Source organism: Thamnophis elegans, chromosome Z (assembly GCF_009769535.1).
Source record: "Thamnophis elegans isolate rThaEle1 chromosome Z, rThaEle1.pri, whole genome shotgun sequence".
NCBI lineage: Eukaryota > Metazoa > Chordata > Lepidosauria > Squamata > Colubridae > Thamnophis > Thamnophis elegans.
Window position 1 is genome coordinate 11,884,111 of NC_045558.1, and position 26,764 is coordinate 11,910,874.

General features: G+C 38.9%; 1 protein-coding gene across 1 annotated transcript; it reads left to right on the top strand.

The window, feature by feature from the left end:
* Positions 1-3,425: 3,425 nt before the first annotated feature.
* NOM1 (nucleolar protein with MIF4G domain 1) lies at positions 3,426-22,593 on the top strand. Its single transcript, XM_032237038.1, has 11 exons — positions 3,426-4,442; positions 5,290-5,414; positions 8,954-9,149; positions 10,593-10,916; positions 11,841-11,951; positions 12,288-12,458; positions 13,317-13,438; positions 16,878-17,010; positions 18,264-18,395; positions 19,935-20,044; positions 21,857-22,593. The coding sequence occupies exons 1-11, from the start codon at positions 3,522-3,524 to the stop codon at positions 22,032-22,034; spliced, it is 2,523 nt and encodes an 840-aa protein (XP_032092929.1). The 5' UTR covers positions 3,426-3,521; the 3' UTR covers positions 22,035-22,593.
* Positions 22,594-26,764: the final 4,171 nt, after the last annotated feature.

The following is a 26,764-nucleotide window of genomic DNA, read 5'->3' on the forward strand; positions in this document are numbered from 1 at the left end:
CCTCAAATTTAACTAGTCCAAAGCCTGTCTTCTTCTATTCACAACGTCAATCAGCTTTCACAAAAGTTCACTGTTTGTATTTAATAGCCGCTGCAGATAAATGCGCCCACACACGTATCTGTATTTATTGCAGTAAAGTTGTTTATCTTTTAGGTTTAGGCTTTTAAGTCAGATCTTGTGATTACCGTCATTTGGTCCGCTATATATTCCCTGCAGCTGTCTCTCCCTTCCTTATTAGTGGCTGGAAGTCACGCCTTCTGGTCGGCCATTAATCAGCCGACCTCTTTTGCACGAACTCTGAGGGAGCCTCTTGCTTCGTGGGAGGAGATCGCCTTTCACCCTCCACTGCACAGAGGTTTCCCCTCTCCAAAGGTCCTCGCACCTCGAAGGGACCTTGCCTATTACGGCCACGCTCGTGGAAAGACCGGGCGAACCGAACAGAGAGTCTGTCAGCAGCCCGTTCCAGCGTGACGCCAGACCGGAAGTCTGAGAAGGACATTTCTTTCATCACAGTGAATAACCAGTTGCTAAAGTCCTATCTTTATAAATGGGCTTTTATCAAGTTAGTGATAACTTGATGATCAATAAACTAGCAAGTCAATTGCTGATTTTAATCAAACTGTTATTTTAGTAATTTCTGGTTAATTTTAGGATTGCTCTTATAGTTATCACTTCAAATTGGCTTCCTGGGTGAAAGTTAAAACCTGAATCTCTCAACTAGCAAGGGGATCCAATAGTGATGAGCAACCCTGGAGATGATTGGTGGTTTGAGGCTGCTCTCTCCACCTTTTTAGCTCAACTTCATCTTTTTGAATTTGTCTATTTTTATGTGGATATTATGGCTTGTATTTGTAAAGCTAGTCAGAGTCACTTAGACGGACAGTGTGTATGTTTGATAAATAAATCTTCTTAACTGTGCTATACAGAACAATGTGGGTGCTGAACAATTCAGAGCCTTCTCACCATAACTTCTCACCATAGTTTTTGAGGCCACAGGAAGTGCCTGAGACACAATATTCCCTGTTTTATGAAGTAGGGAGAGGAGGAGAATGATTTTTTTTTGACAAACATATAAACATTTAAACAAATAAATGGCAAAAAATTGGTTCCACCACAAAACCGCGGTAGACAAAAGCGCGCTCGACGAAAGCGCGTACGTGACGTCATCACAGCGCAACGAAAACATCGCACTGTGATCGGTAAATGTAAAATTAAAGCGAAAACCTTACCCTAACCCCCCCAAACCTAACCCTAAACCTAACCCTTAACCTAACCCTAAACCTAAACCTAAACCTAACCCTTAACCTAACGTTAAACCTAACGCTAACCCTTAACCTAACACTAAACCTAACCCTAACGCTCTAAACCTAACCCTAACCCTTAACCTAACCCTAACCCTAACCCTAAACCTAACCCTTACCTTTATGTGAATCGGCTTGCTTTAATTTTATTTTTATTTCAATTTTTAATTTTTTTCATCGCGCTGTGATGACGTCACGTACGCGCTTTCGTCGAGCGCGCTTTTGTGGACCGCGGTTTTGACAGGTCACGAAAAAATTAAGCCCGGCAGATTAGTCTTGGAATCTTACTAAATGCTGATAGAAAGGTAACCTTTCCTTTGGTGCCTCTGTCTGAACTTTAAGATTATATGAACCGATGTAATTCATATGCTTGGCTGGTTGGCAGCCTTCATGGCTAAACTTCTAATCATTTCCCTAAGGATTGTTGGGAGCTTCTGCCTAATGAATTAGTGTATTTCAAGAGGGTCATGTGCTCCCCTTCAAGGTACCACTTTTTTAGTTTTCAATACGGTAGTTTAGACCAGGGTTTCTCATCCTTGGAGATCTTTAAGCTGCATAGACTTCAACTCCCTAATTTACTTCTACAGAGGAATTATTGAATCTGTCATCTGCATTTCTATAACTGTCTAGTTTGGTTCTTCAACCCAACAAGACAGACACAGACTTCAGAGGATAATCAGAACTGCAGAAAAAAAACAATTACTACCAACCTGCCTTCCATTGAGGACCTCGACACTGCACGAGTCAAAAAGAGGTCTGTGGAAATATTTACAGCCATCTCACATCCTGGACATAAATTGCTACCCTCAAAATGATGATGTAGAGCACTCTGCACCAGAACAACTAGACACAAGAACATTTTTTCCCCGCCATCACTCTGCTAAACAAATAATTCCCACAACACTGCCAAACTATTCACTAAGGCTGCATTACTATTACTATTAGTTTTCTCATTGTTGCTATGCAGGACTGTAACTTTGTTGCTTATATCCTTATGATTTATATTGACATTGTTTCTTGATTGCTTCTTTGTACCCTATGACTATCATTAAGTGCTGTACCTTATGATTCTTGAAGAATGTATCTTGTCTTTTTATGTACACTGAGAGCATAGGCACCAAAGACAAATTCCTTGTATGTCCAATCACCGTGGCACGACAAAACCGCGCTCGACTAAGCCGCGCCCGATTAAACCGCGTCGCTGACGTCATCAACAGGGCGACAACAGCAAGCGCAGAGAAAGAAGGGCGCTTTAAATAGCGCTTTGAAAGCAAGCCGATTCAACTTAAGGTAAGGGTTAGCTTTAGGGTTAGGTTTAGGGTTAGCTTTAGGGTTAGGTTAAGGGTTAGGGGTAGGTTTAGGGTTAGGTTAAGGGTTAAGGGTTAAGGTTAGGGTTAGGTTAAGGGTTAGGATTAGGATTAGGTTTAGGGTTAGGTTAAGGGTTAGATTTAGGGTTAGGTTAAGGGTTAGGTTTAGGGTTAGGTTTAGGGTTAGGTTTAGGGGGGTTAGGTTTAGGTTTAGGGGTTAATTTTAGGTTTAGCGTTTACAGCGTGGTCTCCGCGCTGTTGTCGCCCTGTTGATGACATCAGCTACGCGGTTTCGTCGAGTGCGCTTTAGTCAAACGCGGTTTTGTGGTGGAACCTCCAATCACACTTGGCCAATAAAAGTATTCCTTCCATCTATCTATCTATCTATCTATCTATCTATCTATCTATCTATCTATCTATCTATCTATCTATCTATCTATCTATCTAATAATCTTTATGTGAAATAGCTTTAGTCAGTGAGTCATGCTGGCTGGGGAATCCTGGGAGTTATCGTTCACGCATCTTAAACTCCAAGGTTGAGAAACATTATTTCAGATGCATAAATAGAGCAGGTTGTAAAGAACCTTTACGTCCATCCAATGGGGGGGGGGGATCACAACGCTACATAAGGGCTCAAAAAAAGGATCCCATGAGCGAAGAACAGGTTGTTGCGAAGCTGTAGCCCAATAACCCCTTGAGGCATTTTGAACTACATTTCCCAGCGATCATTGAGAAGGCTGCAGAATTGACGGTCTCTGATCAAAGGCTTCAGCTTTCCAACAGGGGGGCGCCATCCAAACGCCTCCTTTCACGAGCCCTAAGCCCCTCCTCCCGCTCCCAAGATGGCGGCGCCCACGAGCCGCGACGTGTGACAAGTGTGTGACCAGATCGTGAGGCGATCGCGGCCTGGGCCATGAAGCGGGACGGGGCCTGTTCCTCGTCGTCGGCTAAGGGCAGCCAGTCCGCCAGGAGGAAAGGCGGAGGGAGGCCTACGAAGCCGTCGCCGATCGGGAAGCTCCACAAACTGGGGCTGTCGGTGAGAGACTTCGTGGAGGCCGCGGTGGGGCCCGATGGCGGTGGCGATCGCGGATCCTCCGGGTCCCTTCAGCAGCCGGCTTGGATCGGCCGCAGGAATCGACGAGAAATGAAGCGAGAGAAGCGCAAGTTGAAGCGAGGGCGGCGGAAGCGGCTGCTGATCGTCAACGGCGAAGCGAAGAGCCCGCTCCGCTCAAAGGTAGCCTCCGTTAGAAAGCGGAGCCCGCCGCCACCGGTGGAAGAAGAACGGAAAGAAGGAGAGGAAAAGAAGCCGCCGCGGGTCAAGGCTCAGCCGCCGGCCAAGGTTCAGCCCCGGTCAGCTCCCTCCGCTACGGCCGCGACTCGCAAAAGAGCCCTGCTGGCTGCCAACGAGGCGGAGGATCGGGAGATCCGTCGCCTGGAGCGGCAACTGGGACTCCACAAGCGCCGCAAAAAGCAGCGAGCGGGTGGCGGCCAAGAGGGGGAAGCGGCGGCAGCAGCATCCTTGCCACAAAGCTTCGCCCGGGACGGGCTGGATTACGTGCTGGGAGCGCTGAAATCCGAGGCCGCTTTCGCAGGCCTCTACGAGAATGGCGATGAGGGAGAAGCAAGCGGGACCGAAGAAGGAGGAGGCCTGAGCCCGGGAGAGATGGATGAGGATGAAGTGGGAAGCTCCGGGGATTCCAGCCCGGAGGAAGGAAGCGAAAGCGAAGAAGGGGAGTCCAGCCAAGAGCTGGCTGGAGGGTTCTCGGAGTTGAAATCGGCAAATCTTAATATTGCCATGCCTGAAAAACTGAACTGCCAAGCATGGAGGCCTGAGGTGAAGTGGTAGTAAAGGCGGTTGAAGATCCTTACACCCCCAGTGGCAAAGTATTGAACCAGTTTAGTGCCCTGATTATGTGGCTGGTGTAAAACCAGGACACTGGGAGTTTTAGTCCTCCCTTAGGCTAAGACGCTGAGCGTGTTGATCAGGCAGTTTGGCAGTTTGAACCCCTAGCGCCGCATAACGGAGTGAGCTCCCCTTACTTGTCCCAGCTTCTGCAGCCTAGCAGTTCAAAAGCATGTAAAATGCAAGTAGAAAAATAGGAACCATCTTTGGTGGGAAGGTAACAGCATTCCATTTGGTGTTTAGTCATGCCGACCACATAACCCCGGAGAGGTCTTCGGACAATGCTGAAAACACAGATGAACACTGCCCACTAGAGTCAGGAATAATTGGCACATATGTGCGAGGGGAACCTTTACTTTTAGGCGTGAAAGCATCTGGGTAACTTAGAATCAGGCACACACTCTCAGCCCAGCTTACCTTACAGAGATGTGTGGAAAAATACATGAGATAGAAGGGGTAGGTCCTTTTGCTGCCTCGAGGTTTATATTTTTGAAAAGGTGGAATCAATAATAAAGTAAACAACTCTGAGTAAAATGAATGAGAACTCCAATTGGAGTCAGTATCTCTATGACCTTTTAGGCACACACATTGTGAGATTGTGCATTTCTCATGATTACCTTTGTTAAGTTTGAGGTTTAGGAGTGTTATTTTGTTATATGAGTTATTATGTAAGAGTGGCACTAACATTCTCATTACTGATAATGTACAAAAAAAAGATGCATTTTCATTGCTAATCATTAATTTGTTTAATAAAACAAGTTTGTCTTTTTTTATATAGAATCCTAACCAAGATGCAGTAAAGTATGTTCCACCTCAAATGCGAATTTCCGAAGAGAGAATAGATTCCAAAAAGAAAGAAGAATTGGAAAGACTGAAGAAAACCGTAAAAGGTCTGATTAATAGGTAATACTGAAATTGTGCTAATTTCCGTACTTCATGAAAGCATAGGGGCCTGATCTCATTTGCACAATTCTGATTTGTTTTCACTCCTTCTTTAGATCATCAGAACTTAAGTTGGAAAGGCCAATAGAATCCAATTTCCTAGTCAGGCAAAAATCCAAAATAAATCCCAACACTATCTACCTTTTGCTTCAATGCATCCTACTCACCATGTGTCAGAACCTCTCCATTAGATAATTAGGAAAGAAGACCACGAGACTCCGTGGGTAGAAATCAAGTGTACTTTTACTAATTATAAATTATTAAAGGCATAGCGAAGCAAAGACTGATTATTTAGGCGCGAAAGCGATTGATATATAGAATAACCCATTCCCCACCCCTTGGCATCACAGTTACAGTCGAATCATAATTCTCCCAAGTGTCAGGTGTGAGATAACTTCAAAAGGCATCACGAAGATGGAATGTCGGTTAGTCCTGGCGGGAATCTCCTACGCATGCGTAGTCCGACAGGCAGCTGAGCTCCAGAACCTTCCTCCAGCACAATTAATAACCCCTCCCAAATACCATGCCCTCCCTCCCCGTTTCATGGCAGCCGAAGCAATAGCAAAGCAGAGGCTGACACCATGTTTCTAGGTAATTGTTTCTCTTTCAAGTTGTTCTTACAATTAAAAATATTCTTCTAACATTGAACCAGAATCTTCCTTTAAGACTAATATCTTGAACGCCTTCTGTATGAGTTGGGAAGTGGTAGTCTATCCTCTTGTTTTCTTTCTACAAGCAAAACTTTCTTAAGGTCTTCAATCTCTCTTGATGAAACTTGACTTCAAACCTCTTGATCATCTTCACTGTTTTTTATGAATAATGGATCTAATTTATCTAAAACCTTCAAATACATGTAGTCCTTGACTTACATTTGTTTAGTGACCATTTGAAGTTACAAAGACACTGAAAAAGGGACTTATAACCGTTTCCTCCCTTATGACCATTGCAGCATTCTAATGTCACATGATCAAAATTCAGACGCTTATCAACTGACTCATATTTATGACTGTTGCAGTGTCTGAGGTCATGTGATCACCTTTTGCAGCCTTCTGGCAAGCAAACTCAATAGAGAAACCAACCATGTTACTAATTTAACAACTTAGCAACTGTGACAAGAAAAGTCATAAAATGGAACAAAACTTTTTAAACAAATGTCTCACTTAGCAACAAAAATTTTGCGCTCAATAATGGTTGTAAGTTGAGGACTACATATTCAGTACCCCACAGCTTAATACAGTAACTAAGGCAGTATATGAGTAGTGCACAGGTTACTTTCATTAATGCAAGCTTCATAGTTTCATTAGCAAGCAAGTTATCTCGCATCCTATATTTCTACATTTCATGGTTTCCTGATGGAAGAATTTGCACTATGTGAAATGACATTTAAATAGTAGAATGAAATTTCTTTAGGTGAGATAAGCATCATTGCTATTTCCTTTGGGGAGCAAAAGCAATGTTAAGCAAAAAAAAGACATAATCCAAAGAAATTAAAGACATTAAGGGATATAGACTTAGTTATATCCTTTAGTCTAGTTTGCAATAATGCCATTCACTGAATTCCTCTGTACTTGGATTGATTAGGTGCCTTCAAGTCAGAGATGACTGCTTCCAACATCTGTCAATCGGCTCGTCACAAGAGTCCATAACGACAGAAACCCAATATTTTTTTTACTGTTGCCTTTTGTTATATTTGTGTTTTTATTTGTACTGATAAATAAATAAAGGGAGACTAGTATAGATCTATTTCAAGCTATTTAGCTCTCATCAGCTAGCCACACCCTTACTGGGATTCGAACCTGTGCTGTATTGCATCTTAGGCAAACGTCTTAGCCATCAAGCCACAGGTCTCCTCCTTATCAGCTGAAGCCAGGGAAGAAGGTATATATTAGTACCAGGGGTTGTGACACCCAGTAAGGGTGTGGCTAGCTGATGAGAGCTAAATAGCTTGAAATAGATCTATACTAGTCTCCCTTTATTTATTTATCAACACAAATAAAAACACAAATATAACAAAAGGCAACAGTAAAAATATTGGGTTTCTGTCGTGATGGACTCTTGTGACGAGCCGATTGACAGATGTTGGAAGCAGTTAGCTTCCTCCCATAATTGGGGCTTACCAGGGGTTGTGACACTAATATATATATTATATATATACATACATACATACATACATACATACATACATACATACATACACACACACACACACACACATACATACACATACATACACATACATACATATACATATATACATACATACATACATACATATTAGATTTTTACAACCCCTGGTAAGCCCCAATTATGGGAGGAAGCTAACTGCTTCCATCATCTGTCAATCGGCTCGTCACAAGAGTCCATCATGACAGAAACCCAATATTTTTACTGTTGCCTTTGTTATATTTGTGGTTTTTTGTTTTTTTTATTTGTGCTGTTGTGTTTTGTTTTTTTAAGTCGTTCTGTCTTGTGTTTTTAATATTTTTTAATATTTTTAAACTGCTTTTATGTAAGCCGCCCGGAGTCCTTCGGGATTGGGCGGCATACAAATCTATTAAAATTGACAGATAGATAGATAGATAGATAGATAGATAGATAGATAGATAGATAGATAGATAGATAGATAGATAGATAGATAGATAGATAGATATAAACTGTTTCCGGGGGGTCTGTTCCCATCTTGGTCCTTCAAATCTTCCAACAGAACAATTGCTACTATAATTGAGTCCATGCACTTTGCTATGGATCATCTTCTTTCTTTGCATCTTTGCCCATATTGTAGAATCCTCAAGGTTTTGTCATGATTGTTTTTTTAAGCATCTACAGGTACTCTTTGAGTTAGGACCTTTCTGATGTTACATCAGACCTGATTTTACAACATTTTTATGATGGTTATTAAGCAATTTGGTCATTAAGTGAATCACCATGGATGTTAAGCATATGATGTCATAAATGCAAATTCATTTTTCTAAATGGGTATTTTTTGCTTGCAGAAAACAGCTGCAAATTGCAATCACATGACCATAGAACATTAAAACCAGTTATAAATGTGAGTTAGTTGCCAAGGGCCCAATCACATGACCACAGTGGAGTTGTGTGAGAACCGGATTTTTTCAGCACCATCATTAGATGAATGATTGTAACCTGAGCACTACCTGTATCATTTTAGAGTAAACATTTCATACAGAATATCTCATATTTGTAAATAGTGTGTACTAAAAAGCCTGTATTAGGCTGCATATAGAAAGACACCATGCAACAGGAAGAGCTGAATAACACACTTTTTAAAAAAAATTGGACTAAATATAAACACATAAAAAATGGCTCAGACCAGATTTAGATGGAATGCATATTTACATATTAAAATGAGGAAAATCCAAACATACATCAAAATATACTTTAAGCACCCATATCTGTAATGGAAGTATTTAATAGGACTGCTAATGGTAATACGAGAATACAGATTTTAATTTTACTCTTATATGATTGCTTCCCACTAGGTTGAGCGAATCAAATCTAGCCTCCATCAGCGGGCAGTTGGAAGAACTGTATATGACAAACAGTAGAAAAGATATGAATGAAACATTAACAGATATTCTTATCTGTGCTTGTGTCATGGAATCAGCAGTGCCTTCCAGACTCCTGTTGGAGCATGTCCTTTTGGTTAGTGTTCTTCATCAAACTGTGGGAATTGAGGTAACTTTTCTTCACAATTCTTTAATTTGTCATACACAAATTGGTAATGTTGTACAGGTACTCCATGACTTACGACCAAGTTGAGCCCAAAATTTTATGTTGCTAAGCAAGACAATTATTAAGTGAGTTTTGCTCTATTTTATTACTTTTCTTGCCGTAGTTGTTAAATGAATCACTGCAGTTGTTTAGTTTGTAACAGGTTGTTAAGTGAATCTAACTTCCCCATTGACCATGCTTATCAAAAAGTCACCAAAAGTGATCACATGACCCCAAGACACTGCAACCGTCATAAATGTGAGTCAGTTGCCAAGCATCTGAATTTTGATCATGTGGCCATGGGAATGCTGCTACGTTTGTAAGTGTAAAAAATTGTCATAAGTCACTTATTTCAGTGTCATTGTAACTTTGAACAGACACTAAACGAATTTATAGGACTACCTATAAAATTCATTATCTTGGTACCTGTTTTGAAACATTAAGGTTTCATTCAAATGTGACCGATTTGAATACTGCTTAGTAGACTGGCAGAATATACAAGAAAAAATGTTTACAAGGAATAGCTATTTAGGCATCAGATGAAAAGATGAAGATTTTTCATATTGATAGAAAAGTCACTTCCCCCCCCCCCATTTCTCTAATTCCTAGCCCTAGCCTTTATTAAATTAAGTTAGCAATAATTTACTCATCAAAACAGTTCTTTTGCCTCAAATGTCAAATGTGAAGCACTCTTACAGGAAAGACAATTACAGGAACTTAAGAAATTTACAGGAAAAATACAGTAAATATAATGCTACTGAAAGAACTGCTAAGTTACAAAGCTGAAAATGTTGAGTGGGAAGTCCTGCAATCAGTTTACTTCACAGATTATAAACGCAAATAGAGAGGCAAATAAGAATAAAATAGTATCAAATACAGGTGGTTCTCATTAAATGACCATAATTGTAGCAAATTCCATATTTGTGGCTTAATTTTAAAAAATTATCCACCTATTTTTTCTCTATAGGAATGCTTCAATCCAATGCTGTGCTCATCAGTATTTTTTGTGAGGCATTCCAAGTTTTGAAAAAACATAGGCTTACCTGTACAATGATAGGATAGTACAATATTTAATAACATATCTATGCAAATCCTAAAAATTTGAATAGAGTACGTTGCTACACTGGTGATGTTACCTAATTTGAAACGCCTGCAAGAAAACAGTCAAGTTCGGGGCCCCTCATTTCAACACTGAGCTATAAATATTTTTTATTGATATATGTCGCTGATTAGTAGATTTTAATAAATTTTACAAAGCTGAAGATAAATGCCTTTTTCTGGTTAGCAATTTATGGCCACAACACTAGTTATGTATATTGTTAGGTTTTACTTTTTGAAATAAAGATGTAACCAGGCAATGCTTTAACTGTATTTTTTTATATTTGCATGTATGTAAATCTATTCCAGGTTGGTGCTCATTTTTTGGAAACCGTGGTGAGGAAATTTGATGATGTCTACAAAAGCGAAGTCGAAGGAAAAGAATGCGAGAACTTGCTGATTTTAATTGCTAATTTGTATAATTTTTATGTAGTGCATTCAGTGCTGATCTTTGACATCTTAAAGAAGCTTGTTAGCACTTTTTCTGGGAAGGATATTGAACTGATCCTCGTGCTGCTGAAGAATGTGGGCTTTTCCTTGAGGAAGGAAGATGCCCTAGGAATCAGGGAACTTATCAATGAGGTTCAGAAAAAAGCAAATGAATTGGGGAAACAATTCCAGGACCAGTCAAGGGTATGAATACATTTTTTAAAAAAATAATTCTAGAGCAGTATTTTTCAGCCTTAACAGTTTTAAGTTATGTTGACTTCAACTCCCAGAATTCCCCAGCCAACTTGCTAACTGTGAATTCTGGAAGTTGACATCAACATATCTTAAAGTTGGCAAGGTAAAGAAACACTGTTTTAAAGCGTTCTTATTAAGAGGAGAATTTGGCAGGATTTTTAATGTATTTATATTGGGGAAAATGCAGTTTGTACTTACTGAGATACAATTTGAAGGGATTTATTTCCTGTCTGTGATTAAATATTAAAGCTATATCTCTTTGTCATCAAAGTGTGTTGGGAGACCAGTAGCAAGATGAAGAAATCTGGAGATCTTATTTCTCCTTTTAGTAACACAGTTGGTGATACATGGATGACCTTATTTATGAGATGGGTGAAAATGTAAAATACATCTCATTGTAAATACTTAGCTTTTCAGATACAACATTTTCATTATTTCAGGCCTTTCCCCAACACATTTGATAAGGTGGATCAGTCTTGTTAGTCTTTTTTTAGTTGAAGATTGCATCGAAAAGACATTGACTTACTTAAAAGAAATAATTCTTAGTGATTATACTGTACAAAAACAAGGCTAAGCTTAGGGATGTTATGAGTAATAGAAACATTAATCCAAACTGTAAAATATAACTTCCGTGCAGTCATCAGAAACTGAGGTACATTATAGCTTTGAACATCCCCTACTAAATAATACTTTTTAAAATTAGTAAAATAATGCTGGAGGAGAAACTCAATGAAATGTTTTATTTTGTTGGGAAAGTTTTAATATAGTTGTGGAGTTTAGTTTAGAATAGTGGCTTAACTGTACTCTCTTTTTCATATCTATTGGGGAAAAATCGTATTTGGAATAATAATGCATATTATATATTTTTCAAAGGTTTGCTTTATGTTGGAGATTGTATTGGCACTAAAAAATAATGACATGAGGAAAATTCCTGGTTATGACCCAGAACCCGTTGAAAAATTACGAAAACTGCTGAGAACACTGGTAAAGTAAAGAAAATATTTGTTCCTTTTTTTAAAAAATGTGTATTCTCTTAATAGGATTTAAACAAGAACTGATAGTATAATGAAGATTTTGAACCTATTAACATAAATCTGTAATAAAATAGAATTAAGTTTGCAGGAGCTGAATCGACTGACTGTTTTGTTAATTTATTTTAAAATAGCCCAGGGTCAAATCAAACACAGCCTTGGACTTTTGGTTACATTTGTATATAGGAAAGTTGAACAGTAATCATACTGATCAGCCTTCAATATAAATATCTTTTTTAAAAACAGGGGGAAAAAAGTTGGTGTGAACACTCTTTTTTCCCCCCTACAGACACACAATAGTAGTTCCGGAAAAGACTCTCAACTTCGGGTGTCATTGGAATCTCTCCTCACAGCTGATCGGGTTGGTCGCTGGTGGATTGTTGGGTCCTCTTGGAGTGGCACTCCAATGATTGACAGCAACAAAGCTGAACAAATACTAACAAATAATACTGTGGGAAAGGTAATGGTTCCCTAATATTTTTCTTGCAGTATGGTTTAAATAGTTTCTAAATACATTATGCTTTCTTTCTTCTAGTAAGTTTTATTTTAATATCATGAATGAATATGATGGTGGTAGAGTTCCTTGGAAATTGATTTGTTCAAATTGTATTCAATGGTGATTGAAGTATAAAATATTGCATTCTTACATAGTTGAAAGAATGAATAAGGTCTTCCTATTTTTAACGCCAACCACTTTTTTTCCTTTAAATATCCCTATTTGCTTTTCTTCCAAATCTAAATGTTGAAAGCTAGCAGCTGTATTTATTATTGAATGCCCACACAACACTCAGCAATCATCTGCAATAATTATATAATTATATTTCTGTAAACTGTCACTGTGAGTTAGACGGCCATATAAATTTTATAAATAAATAAATAAATCTGGCTGAAAACACCATTACCAGCACGCTTGAGAAGTCTTAGCCATGATTTGTTGACAAACACTTACCCAAAGTCAACCAAATAAATCACATTATGATTTAAGATGACACATGAATCCAGTGTTTGTGTTCGTTACAAACATGCAAAACTTACATTCTACTTCACCCCAAGAATGACTGCATCAAAATGGCCTGGAGAAAAATCGGCATGTTGGAGTTCTCAAGAATAGTTCAGAAAAACAGATCTTGCACATACCTGGAGTTGTTTTTCAAAAACTCCTGTCTAGAACCTACTTTATAATACATAGCTTGGGATAAGCTAATACCACACCAGCCTCCCTGTTAACTTTGTTCCTGCTCTTTATTGCCTGTAAATACATGATTTTTAAAAATAAAATATTAATAATTTACATAATATTTCCTTCTTAACCACCTAGGTAAGCACAAAGATTCTAAAACTTGCTCGTAAGCAGAGAATGAATACTGATATCAGGAGAAATATATTTTGCATCTTGATGACAAGTGCAGATTTTTTGGATGCCTTTGAAAAACTTTTGAAGTAAGTATGTACTCATCAGGGCAGATGAAGATATTTTCAGGAACGCAACAAAATCTACAACTATAGTGGGTGCAAGAGATAGAAAAAACAGGATTTCTCCTGCTTGAGGCCAAGAAAGAGAATACGAGAACAAGGAGTGATGTTGCTAACAACAAATTAGCTCCAGGCCTAGGCAAGACTGAGATCTACGTTTTCTCTTAAGAACAGCTAAGCTAAACTCTGGGTCAGCTAGGCCAGTTTTTATATTCATGTACTACATATGTGAGAACTTGCTTATGGTTAAGAAATATACACAAATGGGCTTAGGAGATCTATAGATTAAGAGGCAAAGCACTGTTAAATGTGTTATTGTGTAAGAACCTGTGAAGTATCTGCTGAATAAAGAAATTGAGGCTACAGCTGTAGCTACAGATAAATTAAGCCACTGACTAAGCTTTGGTAATATTTAGTTTAGCAGTAAAAGACATAAAACATTAATTGCAAATATATTTATATATTGAGATTTTTGACATGATTATACATCTATTTCTATATACTTTCAAGCATCTTTAGAAGTTAATTGCATTTCTTTGATCTTTTTGACAGATACTCTCCCAGTGAATTTTCTATGGCATTTGTTCTAAATTGCAAGTTTTACTTAGTTGATCTAACTGAAACATAGCTTAGTATAAAGTGGAGCACTTATGTTCTAACAAGAGTCAGGTAGTTCATTTCAGTAAAAAATAAAATATGTGCATCTTACACTGCATTGTAGTATTAAGCGTTTTTCATTTTAATTGATTTTAGTACTGCCAAACTTTTGACAGGAAGGCTAAATCAGGCTTCTTTGGACAGAACAGGTACTGCCCAAGTTAAGACTTTTTCCTGCCAATTGTTCCTGATTTTCTTTTGTGGTCCAGCTCTGCGAGAAGAAATATGATTCATTCCTGCCAGACTTTCTGCTGAGACAGCCAGTGAGGTCTCATTAATGCTGATTATATTTATATAATTAGTTGGATTGAGATTCCCAACACCCTCAATTAGGAATTAGAAAAACTTGGAAGATAGTTTCTCCTTGGTAACTGCCACTAGTAACTTCTTTTTTCTGTCAGAGTGATTAATATTAATCTGGAAATTAAGGGAGCTTTTTCTTCAGTTCTTTTGATTGCGAGGATATTTAAATATGAATGAAACTGGACTCTTTCCTATAACCCTTGCATTCTTTCTTCAATTAAAATATTTGTACCCACTTCTTTGTACCCACTTCTTTTTTTAAGCATATCAATATGTGAACAGTGTGGCACCTGGGTACCATGCATTCTAATACAAACAAAGCTAATAGCATTAGTCACAGTTATTACTTTCAACCAACTGGTTTATTTCTAATAGTAATACATATTTATATAAATTTGCAATCTCTCATTATTCCAAGCTTTCTCTTATGATTGCTCTTATTTTATTATATAAAAGTGTATGCACTAATATTCCCCTTTTCTCTTATTTCTATCTCTTACAGAAGAGATCATCATATCATCCTTCGCTAGAAAATATTTTCTTTCTATCCTATCTTAACTTCTATTTATGTCAAAAAAAAGAAAAGAAAGGAGAGAGAGGAAAAGCAAAGCAAATCAGAACAACACCAAAAACGTAAAATCATCTATCTATCATCACTTGCCCGCTTCAATAACTTAATTGCTATGGGTTTTTTTTTTCTTTTTGATTTGTCTCTCATATTCCTCTCTAAGATCTTTATCTCTTTCTACATCTTCTTCTTGGCTGTTCAATCTTAGTATTTTCCCCACCTCTACCCTCCACCACTGCCTAGTTTCCAGGATTTCTTCCCATGCCCCTATTTCCCTTTTAAAGGTATTCTTGTATCTCCAATTCGAATCCCAGTTCTTTATATCCCAAAGGTAAACAGTCAGTTCCATTTGAATAGTCCCAGAGGTTATCAAAAGTCTTCAGGAGCTCCTTTAGTTAAGTAGCTTCCCTATTTTCATATTTAAATCTTTAGTAATCCTGGGGTAGTTGGGAATAATCCAGTAAATATTTTCACACTCCTTCTCATATAAGTATTTCCAGGCTTGTAGTTTTTCCTTTTGTTAGCAGGTGGCACTCTCAACTTAAATTTCAGTATCACCATCGGCAATTGTCATTTTAGTTATAAATCAATTATAAAAACTGAATAAGTTTTATTGGTAAATAATTCCAGCATTTTAAAATGCCTTCCCAGTACCATAGCTTCCTGATGTAAGAGTACAATTTTCTATATATTTCAAAATTTATTATTTTTCTATCTTGTGTCTTCCTCTTCCAGTCTGATATTTCTCAGAATGCTGAGACATCGCTTTAACAAATAATTCTGAGTAAATAGTTCCAAATTATTCCTTGAGGTTAAGTTTAAGGCAAAAAGAAATCCTCTTCCTCCAGTTCCAGTCACTGTTCACCTATTTCGCTCCAGGACCAGTCTTAATTGTTGTTCTTCAGTTGTCCCAGTTTTGTGGCAGCCTTCTTTAAACTGTCTCTTCTCCTTGATGTCGCTGAGAAGGAAAAAACTCGGGTTAGATAGGAGAACCGTGTTTCTCCTCAACCACACAGGGCGCCCCTCTTTTCTTCACCACCCCTACAAGGCTGCTTTGGCTCCTCTCGGAGCCCACCAACAGGGGGAAGTCATTACAGGGAACATGGAAACCCGTTCCCTGTGTCTGATATTGCCACGATGTCAGCTGGAAATCCACTTTCTACTCACTTCTAGCCAACCATTGGAAATGAGTTGAGTTGAGTTTATTGGTCTTGTATGCCGCCTACTCCCGAAGGACTCCGGGCGGCTTACAATAAGCAAGGGAAGGGGATAAATAAACAAAACAACACTTTAAAATACGCAACATTCACAGTGCAAAATGCATTTTAAGTATATATAGTCAAAAACCTTCCTCAGTTAGAGGGCTTCCTGAAGGAAGATGAAATCCAACAGATCAAAAATTACCCAAATAGAACCCCCCCTTTCTGAAGTGAGAAGGCTACACATCTTAAAAATTGCCAGGTTTGATCGACAAATACTAGATTGTTCAGGAGTGTCAAACTTAAGGCACATGGGATGCTTAGGTGTGGCCCACAGGGCTGGTCTGGAAATATCAAAGGACCGTCCCATTTTCAGACTCCATGGACTCCTGAAGCACTCTGCTGCCGAAAATGGGCCGCAGGGGGTGGGGGTCATACACACCCATGGCCCATTTTCGGCCGGCAGATTGCTGCAGGAAGTATCTGCCCCATCTCCCCTCCCCCTCAGGGGCCCTTGGAGGAGAGCTACAATGCTGATCCAGCTCTCAAAGCAATCCAGTTTGACATCCCTGATCCAAACTGAGAACTAATAGTTCTTAAGCTGGCAAAACAATTTTTAGAATGTTTCTGTATAAAAAGTTTAGAAAATGGGATTTCATTATGACAATTTTTGCATTAGGCTTCGGCTTAAAGACCAACAGGAGAGAGAGATAGTCCATATTCTCATAGATTGCTGCCTGCAAGAGAATACTTACAATCCCTTCTACGCGCATTTATCTGCCAAGTTCTGTGAATACGAAAAGCGATTTCAGGTGAGTGCAAAACTTGTTTTGTTTAATTTTTTTTTGCCAGTTATACATTTGACATTCTGAGAATAGAAAGGATATTATCAAATAATAAACCTATGGCTTCTAAAGATATTTATTTTAGGCCATTAATTTCTAGAAGCAAAGAAAAGTATTGAATGCTTCTATGTGTCTGTAAATCTCCCCGTGTCCAAAAAAAAGACCCTGATGTGGCAGAGCTACAGAGCTGAGCTGCACAATACTTTGTGTGCAGAAATGCTCAGCATCTCTGCAGCTGGAGTTTTCAGACTAATTTCAGAAAGGTCGCTGTCTTCCCCTTCACTCCAAATCTCAGCTCTCTTCTCAGATTCCTAAATATATTTTAAAGGAAAGAAAGACCAAAGGCCAGGTTGTGTTCTCACCTCTGTTTCAGCCTTCTGAGAAACAATATAATTTGAGACTAGGGAGCACTACAAAGCCAGCTTCTTCCCTTTGATGCTGTTGAATCCTTTATATAGCTGTCTCCTGTTTTTATAATAGGTAGTTCTTGCGAGAAGGAAAAGCGCTTGGAAATGAAGAGATATCGCCTGTGCTGTGATGCATTTGTTTTATTTATTTGGTTTTTAGAGCCAGATACTTATTGATGATTCTGGGTGGCCTGCAAATAATTGAAACCATCTTTAGAACATTAAAAAAAACCTGATCAAATTAGATCTACAGTATTACACCATTACTAGTACATGACAAGACTACACATACATTTGAACCAGAGGAGCTGAGGTCTTAAGCTCCCAAAAGCCAACAGGTTCTGGGGCCCCCTGGGTGGGGGGGTACTGCAGGAGAGAAGGCATGCCTGCTGAGTCCCATAAGGTGGCTTTCTTTCATTAGTGGACTTGGAACATCCAAAACCTGTGAGACATGATTGCATAGGCATGAAAAATTGGGAGAGAGGCAGTCCTGCACATATCCAGGCATGAAGGGTTTTTTTTCCTATGATTATCAGCACCTTGATTTGCACTCAGAAGCAATGGTGACTCATTGGCCTCATGGTGACTGGGAGGACTTGCTCCCCTCGTAAAAGTTCGCTTCCTGTGGCTGTCAATCTTTGGCAACTTTTAGCAGGGTCAGTTTAACTGTGAAATAAAAGATAATAGAATAACAGAGTTGGAAAGGGGCTTTTGAGGTCTTCTAGTCCAACATATCCTTCTAGATATGCTCTTAGGGGACCTGGTGAAATGCTGTTTTAATATAATGCTTCCTGCTTTTGTTTTGTGAATTAGATCACATTACAGTTCAGTATCTGGGACAAAATCAGAGATTTGGGAAGCCTGTCCGCTGCTGCTTTCTCCAACTTAGTTAATCTTGTAACTCACCTGCTAAAGACTAAATGGCTTTCTCTTACTGTCTTCAAGGTAAATAAAATTATTTTTTAAAATGTTTAAATATTTACAGCTCTTAAGCTCACGCATAGTGTGGTTTTGTTTGTAATTCCTCCTGTCAAGGCAGAATATATGACTCATTAAATTTCAGAGGAAAAATGTCAGCATATACTTTTTTTGTGCTGGTTTTCATTTTGCATGTAGTCCTTCACTTATCGCCAGTCACTTAATGACCATTTAAAGTTACAATGGACTCAAAAAGGGGGCTTTGCGGCCTGTAAAGCACTATTCCAGGTTCCATTTCAAATTTATTCAAGCAAATTCCCTCACTTCTAAGCAATTGCACATGTAAATGATTAATGTAGTTGGATTTCAAAAAAAAGGATTTTCAGTACCAGAGCAGAGATGTAGCAGTCAGATAAGATGTGCTGGGTACCCTGGGGGAGGCCTGGCGCATGCCACATACAAACTCTGCTTGGATTTTCAGCCCCTGAGCATAGAGACATGTGGGGCTTGTGCCAGGCCTCCTAGAGTCTCCCCCACGGCACTGAGCACCCTTACCTTACATAGGACTCTTTTCATTAACAACCGGATTATTCCAGCAGGCAGTAACTAGGAGACGGGCCTCTTCTGTTGCTCCTGCCCTATGGAACATCTCTTGCCCCCAGTGTGAGCTCAGCCACAATCCTCCTGACCTTCCGTAGGAGCCTAAAGAGGTGTCTTTGCTAGTTAACTTGGGGCTCCCATGGGAGAGCATCACAGTGGAGGTGATTGGTCGATTAACAACAAACCCCCACCTCCCTCCCCATCCTGCTCCTGTCCTTCCCGTCTTTTAATTGAATCGTAGGTGTTTGGATTTCATATTAATTTATTTACGTTTTTAGTTTATGTAGTTTTTATTATTTATGATCGAAAGCCGCCCATTTTACCTTGAGATAAAATGGATTGTCTGTATAAGTTTTATAAATAAATAGTGAGATCATTTAAGAAGTGCATTTGGGAGTTCCAGGATTGTGGCCAACAAGCAAAGCAGTCACATGACATCTCACTTAAAGACTGTTTCTCTGAGCAACTGAGATCCCGGTCCCATTTGTGGTTGTAAGTCAAGGACTACCTGCACTAACTAACGGAGCGTAATAACTTTAAGGTTTAAATAAATGGCTGTTCATTAGTTAATGGAAGTTCTATCACATTCCTAGAAGTTATGAAGTGTGAGATTTTTTTTTATGATGGAGTCATGATTGGACATTAAATTCTTGCTATAAGTTCAAGCAATTGAAGCCAGCTTAGGAAAAATACTGCTGACTTTTCTTTTTCATTAATGTACATCAGATGTTAACTATATCACACTAAGTGATCGTATTTTTAAAACAATCTGATGCGTTGATGGTAGGAGTGTGCATGCTTTGAAAATGATTTTGAAAGAGTGCTTTGGACCTCATGCAAGCACAGCACCTTCTCTGCTGAGCCTAGGAAGAATCGGGCTGAGTTGGGCACCCGCAGACAGTCTTCATGAAAAGCTGTCATCCAGATCATTTGCTTTGATCTGATCTTCCCTTTCTGTTGAATTAGGTGATTGAATTCAGTGACTTAGATAAGCCAAAAGTTCACTTTCTGAGACGGGTGTTGTCTGCGTTATTCCTAAAAACGGAACAAGAAGATCTCAACCATATATTTGAAAAGTAAGTCTTCTCAAGTATTCTGAGTAGGAGGTTCTCGTGCCATTTTTTATCATTAGAAAAGGGTGCTTGTTTGTTTGTTTGCTTTTAAATTAATAAACAGTCCTGGATGCACTTTGCATCAAGTGTTTACACAGCATCTCAGTTCTTCTCCTGAGCCCAGATGGAAGCATTGAGCTTAACTAACTTAACTAACCAAGTCATAAAATAGTGACACAGGCAGTCTTCAACTGACATTCTTCTGCTTAGCAATAGTACTTATATACCACTTTACTGTGCTTTATAGACAGTGGTGGGTTCCCGGATTCCGGTGCAACTGGTACGGGGCCCGGTGGCCACCACATGAACGCACGTATGCATTCTTACCTCCTTCGACACCTCTGCAACACTCCAGCTGCTTGGTGGAGCATCGCACAGGTGCCCTACGCTCCATGTGCGGAAGCGCTGAAGAGCTCAAATACAGATAAGGACAGTGGGCAGCACGGTGGGCCCTCCGGAGCACCGGTGCTCCTGGCAGGCACCGGTACACTTGTACCGGGGCGTACTGCCTGCAACCCACCACCTTTTTTTATAATCCTCTTTAAGCAGTTTACATAGTCAGCATATTGCTTCCGACAATCTGGGTCCTTATTTTAGCAATCTCGGATGAATGGTCAACTTCGAGCTGATGAGAATCGAACTGCTGGCAACCTGCAGTCAGCAGAAGTAACCTGCAGTACTGCATTGTAACCACTGCGCTACCACGGCAACTTTGTAAAGATACACTGGCACTGAGAGAAAAACCCTTATGACCGGTCTTCAGTTTTAAAACCATTGTAGCATCCTCACAAACACATGATCAAAATTCAGGTTGGCTTGGCAACCAACATGCGTATATGATGCTTGAAGCATCTTAGGGTTACACGATTGGCATTTGCAACCTTCCCAGCAGGCTTCCAAACTAACAAAGTTGGGGGGGGGACCCAGATTTGCTTAATGACCGATGATGATTCATTTAACAACTGCAATGATTCACTTAACAATTGTGGCAAAAAAAAAGAAAATTAAGCACAACTAACTTAACAACCTTCTTGCTTAGCAGTGGAAATTCTGGCCCTAGTTGCCATAAATCAAGGATTACCTGTATAAATCTTGTTCATCTAATACAAGTAGTCTTTGACTTACGACCACAATTGAGTCCAACATTTCTGTTGTTAAGTGAGACGTTTGTTAAGTGAGTTGTGCTCCATTTTACAACCTTTCTTGTTCCAATTAAGTGAATTGCTGCAGTTGTTAGTAACCTGGTTGTTAAGTGAATTTGGCTTCCACATTGACATTGCTTTGTCAGAAGTTTGCAAGAGATCATCACATGACCCTAGGAACACTACCACTGTAATAAATATGAACAGTTGTGAAGCATCTGAATTTTGATTATTTGACTATGGGGAAGCTACAACAGTCGTAAGTGTGAAAAACAGTTATGTCACTTTTTTCAATGCCGTTGTAATTTTGAACAGTCACTAAATGGAATCTTGTAAATTGAGGACTAACTGTATTGCTTTTTATTATATATTACATGTACATTCTGCCTTTATTGTTTTTACAAGTAAAAAGGCAGTGAACATATCCAACACATCTTCCTCCTGTTTTCCTCACGACAACAACCCTTTTGAGGTGGATTGGGTTGAGAGAGAATGTCTGACCCCAAATCACCAAACTGGCTTTCATGCCTAAGGCAGGACCACTCTAGCCCAGTATCTTAACCATTACGATGTTGTATCATTGTCTAAAAAAAAAAATACAAATTGTTTAAAACATGGTTTTCTTATTTTCCAGGTTGGCTGACAATCCCAAACTGGGGATGCTACATGAAGGCTTGAAGCTTTTTCTTATGCATTTCTTGGTGAAAAATATTCAAGCTCATGCAGATGTTAAAGAAGGTGCTTTGCTAAAAGAGAAAATCGATCTAGTAACTAAAACACTGAAAGCAAAAGAATCGAAAGTGAAATTATAATATCAAGACTATATTACAGATTTTCCCTTATGAAAAGTAGAGAAAGTAGTTGGGTAATGTGGTGCCATAAGATATATAGATGTCATTGTTCTATATAAATACTTCACCAAACCATGGAGCTAGTTACAGTTTTATACTCAGATTTATATGCATATATTGAGAAATATATGCACATATAAATGCTTTTTAAATAATCAGGGATTTTATTAAAAAGACAAGACAAAATTACCAATGAACATTGGAAGATTTTGGGCAAAAAATTAAATTTTATTTCAAATGTTCCTTGATATTTTCTTACTAAATCTCTTTTAAAGCTACACATGGAGCATTGAGTTAGATTTATATATAAGAGTAAGGATGGCCAAGTTAATTTTATATTTCTCATCCCATTTTATTCTTTTTGTAAATTTTTATCTTGCTTTTAATCTTGTTTGTAATGCAAAAACTTAAATTCCCTACTGTTTTTCTAAATTAGCTTTCTGTGTAATTTAAAGATGTACTTTGCACATACAGTGAATGATAATATAATACTTTAATAAAAATAATACCTAATTTTATATTACTGATTCATCTTATTACTATAACTTATTTGTACTCGTAATTCTCCCCTCCTCAATTCATTCTTCATCAGTGTCTTTGTTTACAATTCTTTTCCTTCCATCATCTTTTGAGCATTTTTTGACACAAATGTCATCTTTTCAGCAAAAATATTTGATTGCTTCTGGTGTACCATTTATTTTTTAATTCTCCTAAAGTGAAATAACAAATAAAATTTTGTCTGGAAATAATGTAGAAAGATAGCGACTTCCAGCCTCATCAATATCTAAATTTAACCTGTGTCATTTAATCAAAGAGATCAATATCAAAAATAGCGTGTGAAGTGTTGAATGGTGGCAAATGGCACACAAGTTTTGTTCTTTTATTCACCTTCAAATCCTTGTCAGTCCTTCAGGTTATATCTGTCTAAAAAAAACCAGTCAGGCAGATCAATACCATTTTTTTTCTTTTTACAAGATTATCGTAGTGCTTCTCAATCTTGGCAATTTGAAGATGAGTGGCCTTCAACTCCCAAACTTCTCTAGCCAGCTAGCTAACTGGAGCCTTCTGGGAGTTAAACTATACATCTTCAAGTGCCCAAAGTTTAGAAAGACCGAGTTTATAGTAATCAGATTTTGCAAGTCCTAAACTCCCCAAGATATAAATTGCATTATCTTGAGGCCTTGCCTAAGCCTCAAGATGCAATTCTCAGGCTGATTTTATCTGACAAGTGTCTTGGCTGTGAAGGCCATTCCTTCTGCCAATTACATCAGGAAATTCTAAGGGGGTTAGCCAGATTGGAAAGTTAGAACACTGATGGTCTCTCATGCAAGTGTTAACACAATTTTTGGTTACTTTTTTCCTAGCGCAGAGATTGGCTAAGGTGTCCTTGCTGCCCTACTGGGAAAGTGCTTATTACCGGTACTTTAGCATAATTGCTTGGTGGGCTTGTATTTTGTAGAAACTAGCAGCTGTTACAATTACAGATAATAAGTACATATCAAGATAATTGCCTCTTTCCCTGACCACTTGTAATTGAATACAGCTGGGGTTTTCAGACTTTTTTTCAGGCTGTAGAACCTGTATGGATTTTTTGACACCTCAAGTGAAGAACACCATTATTTCTAATTTAGCTGATTTCAGAAAAGTACATAGCTTCCAAGAAGATAGGTCCACTGGTGTGATGCCTCCAAATATAGAGGCAGTGTCTCCTTCATATTCCTTGAACCAGCAGCAATAGGAAGGGAGAGAAACCTTCGGTTTTCTTTTTTGTGGGCTTCCCATATGCAATTGGTATGTGAGGTGGATGGACCTTGTGTTTTCTTACAGGTCAGTCCTGTAATGCAGTGGTCTCCAACCTTGACCACTTTAAGACCTGTGGACTTCAACTCCCAGAGTTCCTCAGCCAGAAAAGCTGGCTGAGGAACTCTGGGAGTTGAAGTCCACAAGTCTTAAAGTGGCCAAGGTTGGAGACCACTGCTGTAATGCATTATCAAAAATACTATGTGGCTGCAGGGATCAGATGTTGATCTCAAGTAGCTCCATAATTTGAAATATGTGTAGACCTTGGAGTTCTTGAAGATTTGTCTGATAAAACTCAGATTCCCCAAAGTCTATGCAACCAGAAAGCTTACCCACAGAGAGACAATAGGAATAGAAATTTTTAAAAAGGCATATATTTTTTTAGAATCAGACTACCTTCTGGACGCCTCAGGGCCTACATTTCCTAAATTGCCAACCACTCAGGAATTAAGAGTCCAAGATATCTGAAGACAGTAGTTGGACACAGCTTTATTTAATGGCTCTTTCAACACCACTTGGCCCCAGAGACAGCCCCTCTGACCTCTGGGGGGGGAGAGAGATTCTGCCTAGCATGCCTTGTTTGCAGTGTTAGCTGGCAGAAAGCTGCCTTTACAGCTGGGGCTGTATCAAGATAAGGACTTTTATTCCCCTCCAGCTGAGTAAACCAAAATAAATGGCGCTTCTGTGGTAAATCAAGGCCCTCTTGTTTATGGATGGGTAGTTCCTCCTGAACACCCAGATCCAAGGGAAGGAAAGCCCCCTCCCTCCCTTCCCCCCCTCCCTTCCCCCCCCCCCTTTGTCTAGTTCCACCATAAGCAAAGGCAGTTTCAGGTTAAGTGTCCCTTAAGCAAATGTGAAAGGGAAATGAATAGGCCCAGGTGGGAAGGTATATATATCATGCATTAACCCTTGAGTAAACTGAGGGTGTAAATGATGTTTCTCAGACAAACCTCAGTTTGTGCAAATCAGTTTATGCAAATCAAAGAACTGAAGTAGAGGTGAGCCTGTCATTCAATGGACGCACACACACACACACACACACACACACACAGACGTTCAAAATGTTGCTGCATTTCTCATTATTATCTGCTGGTTTAGGAATTTCTAGAAGTGTTCTGGAAGCCATAAATCTCATCTTGGATATTAAGGCAATGACAGGAAAGCATCTACACCAAGTGTAGGCATAGAAAGGGGAGATTTTCTTTTCACAACAGGCTACATTCACATATCAAGATAAGTGAATGAGAGAGCACAAATTGAGACTCTTGGTTGCTATTTTTAATGAAGCAGAAATGGCGATATCCCTCTCATCCCCTTAAACTAAAAACTCTTCTGTGGCAGAAATGAATAACAGAACAGACCATACCGATCAACTATGCTTTCTTACCTAAAATATCTTTCAAGTGTTGGTATAGTCCACCTATTTGCAAAATCAAACTTCAGCAGATCAGCATGAATGTACAACACCATTTTATTCCCTACTAAAAGTTGCAGTTAAGCTGTTATCGTCTAAAATTCAATTGCTGCCATTTTTAACTTTTAATAACGTGATAAGGGGGAAAAAATGACAGGATAGGCTCTCACCAACAGATTAATATCTGTGTTCATAGAATACATTAAATGTAAATCAGCCTTTTCTATATTTGCTTGGCATGCTGTGTGAAAATGTTACGGGTCACTGTAAATTAAAAAAAAATAGGTAAAACACTTTTAAGTAAGGAAAAACAAGTTGTGTAAATAGTAGATTTTCTTGGTTTTTTTGCAAATCTGGCCAAGTGCAGCTTACTAAACACAGATAAATAATGGTATAGGATGACACATAAATCCACCCATCAGCTTGCCTATCCAGATTCCATTGGCCATCATGAATAAATCAAGTTTCTCAAGATCCCCTCTGCCACTGAATTGTAAGATTTGGTAATGAAAATAATGTTTCCTGGCTTTTTTGCAATTGCTAAGGAAGAGCACATCCCCTGGAATAGGTCTTTCTTCTATCAACACAACCTCTAAATGACCCCTTTTCTCCCCACATAGTTCACACACCCACAAGCCAAATAAATCTCTCTTTACACTTTTCTCAAGCAGGTTCACCGTGGGGCAGGCTGGGGGTTGTTGGTTTAGTTCCTTCATTTAGTTCCTTCAAACACCTGGTAAGGTCCAATTTGTGTTAAATTAGTTGCTCTTTATGGAAAATAAAATTTTGTCCATTAAAATAAGGGTCAGAAAATGATATTTGGCTTGCCCTAGGACTCTGGGGTGCTAAAAGCATTCTTCAGACATTCTGGGGAGTTTTCAAGTAATCAAAGGTCAAGAATCCAGCAACACCTTTTTTAACTAACACATTTTATTAAATGAAAGTGTTCATGCACTGCAATTCATGAGATACATAGAGTGGCTAAACTCATGTGGAATTTTTACATTGGGGAGATGGGGTGGGATGGGGTAAGAATGGAAGGCAGGCTAGTTATGCAAATGCAAGAGTGTTTTTTTTTAAGTAGGGATAAGTTGTGTTTAATTTCTTGTCCGAACAGAGGCTGTTTGCACATTTCTTTTCAAGCCCTCTTAATGAATATACACAATCCACCATTTTGGTTTAATAGTATTTGCAAGTCAGGAAGGTGCTACTGGACACCTGATTAGGAGTTATCTAGTAGGAACCTGCTATTCCTCCCACAAGTCTACAAGAGATCAAAGGCAATTAAAAAATACAACTTACCCATGAACTGTGGCTTTTACTCTTTATGTCCTGCAAACGTGGATATATTTTTTTACAGCAATGAATAATAATCCCCTAAACTAAAGAGCATTGTGCCTTAACTAAATCAAAATTCTTGTTTGTGGGGAGCGTTGTACCTTAATATTTTATTTGTGTGTCTGCTAGGCACATTTTC

Coding starts and splice junctions, on each gene's coding strand:
- NOM1 (XM_032237038.1), top strand. CDS start 3,522: ATGAAGCGGGACGGGGCCTGTTCCTCGTCGTCGGCTAAGGGCAGCCAG. Junction 11,952..12,287: donor GAAAACTGCTGAGAACACTG/GTAAAGTAAAGA, acceptor TCCCCCCTACAG/ACACACAATAGTAGTTCCGG. Junction 18,396..19,934: donor TTTCTCTTACTGTCTTCAAG/GTAAATAAAATT, acceptor CTGTTGAATTAG/GTGATTGAATTCAGTGACTT.